The 7,750-nt window shown below is 43.0% G+C and overlaps 1 protein-coding gene across 4 annotated transcripts in view; it reads left to right on the top strand.

Moving 5' to 3' along the window:
* Positions 1-7,750, top strand: part of mbtd1 (mbt domain containing 1) — a 192,051-nt gene that overhangs the window by 145,798 nt on the left and 38,503 nt on the right. For 3 of the 4 annotated variants that reach the window (XM_061705436.1, XM_061705438.1, XM_061705437.1), the window contains 3 exons: positions 750-854; positions 928-1,075; positions 1,239-1,321. The exons of the other annotated variant lie outside the window; for it this stretch is intronic. In XM_061705436.1, the coding sequence (XP_061561420.1) occupies positions 750-854; positions 928-1,075; positions 1,239-1,321 (336 nt within the window). The remainder of the gene's footprint in view (positions 1-749; positions 855-927; positions 1,076-1,238; positions 1,322-7,750) is intronic. 4 annotated transcript variants of the gene reach the window in all.

Below are 7,750 nucleotides of genomic sequence, written 5' to 3'. Positions count from 1 at the left end.
TATCGGGCAGGAGGCGGGGTACACCCTGAACTGGTTGCCAACCAATCGCAGGGCACATACAAACAAACAACCATTCGCGCGCACATTCACGCCTACGGGCAATTTAGATTCTCCAATTCATGCATGTTTTTGGGATGTGGGAGGAAACCGGAGTGCCCGGAGAAAACCCAAGCAGGCACGGGGGGAACATGCAAACTCCACACAGGCGGGGCCGGGGATTGAACCCCAGTCCTCAGAACTGTGAGGCTGACGCTCTAACCATTCTTCCACCGTGCTGCATGATGGGATATTTTATTTTTATTTTTTTAAAGAAAACTACTCTCAAATCAGCCTTAGAATACGTCTGTAACAGCAAAAATAGAAAAAGTGAAGGGGTGTGATACTTTCTGGTGGCACTATATTGTGTTGAAAACAAAGTGCGGAGAGTCTCTGTCGCTGAACTGCACAGGGCAGGGGCATTCAGTGAATGGGGCATTTGATCATTGCCAACAGCCTCTCAACATATCAACTCTCCGTTTTTGTCACCTGTTTCCTATCTTTGTGGCAATGCCGCTTCTTTATTTACAATTACGCCATGGGGTAAAAATAAATTTAAAAGTACAGTATATTTTGTTTAGCCTCAAAACCTGATACAGGGTTGCAGTTTTTTAAAATATTCTTTAATATGTAATAAGTATATGTAATGTACTGGACTGTATATATTATATGCTATAAATAATCTGCTAAACCTAATTTTAATTCATCATCAGGTTAGAGATGTGGACCAAAGTGGGGATTGGTTCAAAGATGGCATGAAGTTGGAAGCTATTGACCCTCTCAATCTCTCAGCGATATGTGTAGCCACTGTAAGAAAGGTGTGTTCTCTATTTTAGATATTTGTATGAAATATTGATACCACACAAACCCTGACCATTAAATGCTGTTAAGGTGTTGGCAGATGGGTATCTTATGATTGGAATTGATGGTTCTGAGGCGGTGGATGGATCAGACTGGTTCTGCTACCATGGCACCTCACCTTCCATCTTCCCTGTGGGCTTCTGTGAAATCAACAACATTGAAGTGACCTCCCCTCGAGGTACTGTATACCCATATTTCTTTTAATTCATTCAGATGTTTCAATTGGCATTTATGAGCCAAAAATTGCTAAAAACCTTTGACGTATTATTTGATAAAAGTTAGATTGACAGCATGTTTTTGCAAATAGTTTTTTTCTGGTTTCAACTGACTCTCTCCTCCAGGGTACACGAAGATGCCATTTAAATGGTTTGACTACCTCAGAGAAACTGGTTCGATAGCTGCTCCTGTTAAGCTCTTTAACAAGGTGAGCTTGTGTTTATTAAGGTCTCAATATTGAATTATAATTCAAACCAAGTATTGTTGGCAAAATGACATTTGGGTAATTTTATGTCCATCCATGCATCCATCCATTGTCTTGCGCTTATCTGAGGTCACAGGTGCAGTAGCTTTAGCAGGGAAGCCCAGACTTCCCTCTCCCCACACACTTTGTCCAGCTCTTCCGGGGGCGATCCTAGGCAAGACATAGTCTCTCCAGCGTGCCCTGGGTCGTCCCCAGGACTTCCTCCCAGAGGGACATGCCTGGAACACCTTACCCAGGAGGCATCCTGTTTTTTGGACATACTTGGCAAATAAAGATGATTCTTATTGTGCTTAAGTCGCCAAGTATGCACAATGTTGGGGAAAGTGGAATCCTGCAATTCAAAATATGAGAGTTTGTGTAACCGCAGACCAAAAGCATTGAATTGGTGTGCATTCCTATATAGGTGTCTGCAGTATTTTTTTTGGTGCATTGCGCGCATATATTAGATGGAGAGAAGCCCATTTTATGCATAGTGTACGACGTAAAGTGTGTTCTATGGATCACTTTATATTGTATAAGCTGTAAATTTTTTGTCATTCTTAACGTATTGTTACATATCTGTATCCAGTAGTTACGGTCAGCGGACATGGAAAGGTCTTCTTCCCATTTAGTGATTGGTAAGTGCATTGATTTAGTGCATGAAATTAATTTATAAACTTTTAAGATAATTTTTTTTTTTCCTTTGCGGAAGAAGCCTCACTATTTGCTTGACAAACTCTGGCAGTTTGAGGGTGCTCTGGAGTGTTGGTATTCTTTTTGTTATTATTGCTGCTTTTAATTCATTATATTGAAGAAAGATTCCGCCTGTTATTTGGCATTCTTGGAAATGCAGCCCTATGGGGGCACAAGCCAGTGCAAACTGCAGGCCGGTCCCAAGACCGGATAAATGCACAGAGGGTTGCGTCAGGAAAGGCATCCGGCTTAAAACTTTGGCAAACAAATGAGCATTCATCCAAAGAATTCGGTCGTGCCCCGGGTTAACAACTTCCGGCGCCGTCAACCTGCAGGGCGCCGTTGGAAATTCAGCTACTGTGGGTCAAAGTCGAAGAAGAAGAAGAAGAAGAGGTGGACAGCGGGTTCTTCGGCTGAAAGAGAAGAGGAAAGCACAGAGCCTAGAACTGAATGTGGGGACTTTGAATGTTGGGACTATGACAGGAAAATTGCGGGAGTTGGTTGACATGAATATTAGGAGAAAGGTTGATATATTGTGTGTCCAGGAGACCAGGTGGAAAGGCAGTAAGGCTAGAAGTTTAGGGGCAGGGTTTAAATAATTGTACCATGGTGTAGATGGGAAGAGAAATGGAGTCGGGGTTATTTTACAAGAGTTGGCTAAGAATGTCTTGGAGGTGAAAAGAGTATCAGATCGAGTGATGAGGCTGCAACTTGAAATTGAGGGTGTTATGTGTAATGTGATTAGTGGCTATGCCCCACAGGTAGGATGTGACCGAGAGGTGAAAGAGAAATTCTGGAAGGAGCTAGGCGAAGTAGTTCTGAGCATCCCAGACAGAGAGAAAGTCGTAATTGGTGCAGATTGTAATGGACATTTTGGTGAAGGAAATAGGGGTGATGAAAAAGTGATGGGTAAGTACAGCATCCAGGAAAGGAACTTGGAGAGACAGATGGTGGTAGACTTTGCAACAAGGATGCAAATGGCTGGAGTGAACACTTTTTTCCAGAAGAGGCACGAACATAGGGTGACCTACAAGAGCGGAGGTAGAAGTACACAGGTGGATTACATCTTGTGCAGACGATGTAATCTGAAGAAGATTACCTACTGTAAGGTCCTGGTAGGGGAGAGTGTGGCCAGACAGCATAGGATGGTGGTGTGTAAGATGACTCTGGTGGTGGGGAGGAAGATTAGGAAGACAAAGGCAGAGCAGAGAACCATGTGGTGGAAGCTCGAGACAGGACGAGTGTTGTGCAGCTTTTCAGGAAGAAGTGAGACAGGTTCTCGGTGGACAGGAGGAGCTTCCAGAAGACTGAACCACTGCAGCCAAGGTGATCAGAGAGGCAGGCAGGAGAGTACTTGGTGTATCTTGGTGGCTTGGTGGTGGAACCTCACAGTACAGGAAATCAAGCAAGGAAAAAGGTTAGCTAAGAAGAAGTGGGACACTGAAAGGACCGAGGAGAGGCGAAAGGAATACATTGAGATGCAACACAGGGCAAAGGTAGAGGTGACTAAGGCCAAACAAGAGGCATATGATGACATGTATGGCAGGTTGGACAGAAGGAGAAAAGGATCTATATAGGCTGGCCAGACAGAGGGATAGAGATGGGCAGGATGTGCAGCAGGTTAGTGTGATTAAGGATAGAGATGGAAATATGTTGACTGGTGCCAGCAGTGTGCTAGATAGATGGAAAGAATACTTCGAGGAGTTGATGAATGAGGAAAATGAGAGGGAAGGGAGAGTACAAGAGGAAAGTGTGGTGGACCAGGAAGTGGAAATGATTAGTAAGGGGGATGTTAGAAAGGCATTAAAGAGAATGAAAAATGGAAAGGCAGTTGCTCCTGATGACATTCCTGTGGAGGTATGGAAGCATCTAGGAAAGGTGGCTGTGAAGTTTTTGACCAGCTTGTTCAATAGAATTCTAGTGCGTGAGAAGATGCCTGAGGAATGGAGGAAAAGTGTGCTGGTGCCCATTTTTAATAACAAGCGTGATGTGCAGAGCTGTGGGAACTGTAGAGGAATAAAGTTAATGTGTCACACAATTAAGTTATGGGAAAGAGTAGTGGAGGCTAGACTCAGGACAGAAATGAGTATTTGCGAGAAACAGTATGGTTTCATGCCTAGAAAGAGTACCACAGATGCATTATTTGCCTTGAGGATGTTGATGGAAAACTCCAGAGAAGGTCAGAAGGAGCTACATTGTGTCTTTGTCGATCGAGAGAAAGCCTATGACAGAGTACCCAGAGAGGAACTGTGGTACTGCATGCGGAGGTCTGGAGTGGCAGAGAAGTATGTTAGAATAATACAGGACATGTACGAGGGTAGCAGAACAACGGTGAGGTGTGATTTCGATGTGACAGAGGAATTTAAGGTGGAGGTGGGACTGCATCAGGGATCAGCCCTGAGCCCCTTCCTGTTTGCAGTAGTGATGGATAGGCTGACAGATGAGGTTAGACTGGAATCCCCGTGGACCATGATGTTTGCAGATGACATTGTGATCTGCAGTGAAAGCAGGGAGCAGGTGGAGGAACAGTTAGAAAGATGGAGGCATGCACTGGAAAGCAGAGGAATGAAGATTAGCCGAAGTAAGACAGAATATATGTGCATGAATGAGAGGGGTGGTGGGTGAAGAGTGAGGCTACAGGGAGAAGAGATAGCAAGAGTGGAGGACTTAAAATACTTGGGGTCAACCGTCCAGAGCAATGGTGAGTGTGGTCAGGAAGTGAAGAAACGGGTCCGAGCAGGTTGAAACGGGTCGAGGAAGGTGTCAGGTGTGTTATGTGACAGAAGACTCTGCTTGGATGAAGGGCAAAGTTTATAAAACAGTGGTGAGGCCAGCCATGATGTACGGATTAGAGACAGTGGCACTGAAGAGACAACAGGAAGCAGAGGTGGAGGTGGCGGAAATGAAGATGTTGAGGTTCGCTGTCGGAGTGACCAGGTTGGATAAAATTAGAAATGAGCTCATCAGAGGGACAGCCAAGGTTAAATGTTTTGGAGACAAAGTTAGAGAGAGCAGACTTTGATGGTTTGGACACGTCCAGAGGAGAAATAGTGAGTATATTGGTAGAAGGATGATGAGAATGGAGCTGCCAGGCAAGAGAGCTAGTGGAAGATCAAAGAGAAGGTTGATGGATGTCGTGAGGGAAGACATGAGGGCAGTTGGTGTTCGAGAGGAGGATGCAGGAGATAGCCTTACATGGAAAAGGATGACGCGCTGTTGCGACCCCTAAAGGGACAAGCCGAAAGGAAAAGAAGATTTGGAATTCTTGGAACAGTTCATCACGTGTCCTAAAAACATTCTCGTAAAATAGTTGTTGTTGGTGGTCAATTCCATGTTTTTTCCATGTGCTAAAATGAAGGTGTATATTGTTAATTTCGAAATCTGGATTATAACAGATTGGGGAGAGCATACTGGGAGCTAATTGAGATCCTGTAGATTCTAAACTTTTCCACCAAGCCGTTAAGGTGGATGCTTTTATTGGGTTTTAGATTAAGACTTGGAAATAAATGGGGGTTTTGGGAGTTTGATGTTGTTGCAGTCTATCTGTTCCAATTCGCGAACATTTTGGCCTCCCTCCTGTTTGCTTTTCTGAAGAGTGGATAAACTAAATAAATTTGTTTTAATAAAAAATGTATTATGACATAATGTAATGTTTGAAACCATTTAAATGTGGGTTTAAATGGAATCATTGAGAATAAATAAGTTATTTGAGGTAAGGTTTTCATTTTTATTGTGATGATGTAGCGGAGGATTACTGTATCTTTTTTTTTTTTTTTTAATCTTTATTCCGTGGTGATAAATTGTCGGGACACATTGTTCCAGGGCTGTGACTCATTGTTTCCATGACATGTGCATTCCGGGACTCACATGCTCTCAAGTATAAAATGATCTATGAGAGTCTAATGTATTGTGTGTTTGCCTTTGTTTTCCGTGATTGCTTCTGTCAGTGACCCTCTCGCTTGCTGTACTGAGCGCACGGGTGACCCGAAGACTGAACATGCATGACAGGACTGAAACGCAGCTACAGTCTTCAACAGCCTACTTGTGTGGCTCTCATCGTTCACGTTTTCAAAAACGTAAACATAAAGTGTATGTTTACGTTTCAGTGTATGGCGTTCTTATTTTATTTTTTTTATAAAGAGAAGTTCGAAGACACGATGCCAAAATATTAAATCACTATTGTGCATGTTACTCAGCAGGTTGTTTCTTCTAGGTTCTAGGTTTCAGTTCAAAAGAGTGAGTGAGTTTGATGACGAAACCAAATTTTCTTAGCTGGGCCGTGATAGGTTGAGAGAGACTGAGGGTGGATCTTCCTCGCTTATCATGGCTCTCTAATAGTATCATATACAACAACAGCAAACCGGCAAAGAGAGAAATGAGGTGAACCCTCATGCCTCTGCAGCCTCCCGCAGAATGCCTTCCGGGCGGCGCAGATTTTCTTTACACCTACCTGGCTGTCAGGTTCACAGAACTATCAGGTAAAATGAAAGGCAGTGGAATCTGCTTCTACTTTAACAAAGGTTGAGATTAGGATGTCCCAGTGCTCTGCAGCCCCAACTTGAAGACACTGTTCATGAGGTGCTAGCCACACTACCCGCCTTTCAGAATTTCCTCCTTTACCCGAGTTGGTGTTTTAACATTCCAGCTAATGTGAATTCCTTGCTGTAAACTTTGACCAGGGATCTTGACTGGATCAAAACCAACCACTCGCTTGTTTTTCTTCGGGACTCCAAGAGTCATTCAGTTCATCTTTGAATTTCCAAAATATAAGCACCATGGAAAACAACTTTCTGGATTACTGCTACAGTACCCTGAAAGATGGATGGCAGTCTCCCCCACTCACTATTTAATCCACTTTATTCCATTATACAGGCATAAACTCAAATCTGCACAGCCTTTGGTTAAATCAGTGAAGTGGATCAATGATGCAAAGCTGCACTATTATAGGACTGTTTGAACTGCACAGGTTGTGTTTGAAACCTTAATTGTCAGTTTGAGTTTACAGACATCCTGCTTCACTTTTTGTTCAGATTAGAAATAAAACGGTCTGCGCCTTCAATAACAACAAGCCGTGGTTCCCTGAAAACTGCGCCAACTCTGCCAAGTTGAAAAGGATGGCAACAGGATTGGGGGCTGAGTCTTGTACAAGCGGCCTAGAAACCAATTGACAGAGGAAATGAAATCACCAGGAAAAACTATACAGATTAAATGAAGAACCATTTTTCTGATGACTGTGTCATCACCCATCCCGTAAGTGGCCTGGCTGATGGACTAAATATTGGAACGGCAAGGTCATTTCCTTTGTTTTTGTTTTATACTGAATACATTTTGGTTTCAGATCAAAAGATGAATATGAGACAAAAGTTAAGGATTCCCCCTTTATTTCATGGTATTTACATCTAAATGTGTTGAACAACTCAAGACAGAACACCTTTTGTTTGAAACCACCCACTTTTCAAGTGACCAGAAGTATTGGAACAGACATACTTTCATTAAAATGACTCACATTTAATATTTGGTGGCATAACCCTTCCTTCCAATAACTGCATCAAGCCTGCTACCCATTGATTTCACCAGACTGTTCATTCTTCATTCATTCATTAATTTGAAATGCTTTTCCAGGCCTTTAGTGTAACCTCATTCAGTTCTTGTTTGCTTCTGAACTTGTGTGTTTTGGATCATAAGCAGATCCTTTCTTTC

Source organism: Phycodurus eques, chromosome 19 (genome assembly GCF_024500275.1).
Source record: "Phycodurus eques isolate BA_2022a chromosome 19, UOR_Pequ_1.1, whole genome shotgun sequence".
Lineage (NCBI taxonomy): Eukaryota > Metazoa > Chordata > Actinopteri > Syngnathiformes > Syngnathidae > Phycodurus > Phycodurus eques.
This window is presented reverse-complemented; position numbering and strand designations above follow the sequence as displayed.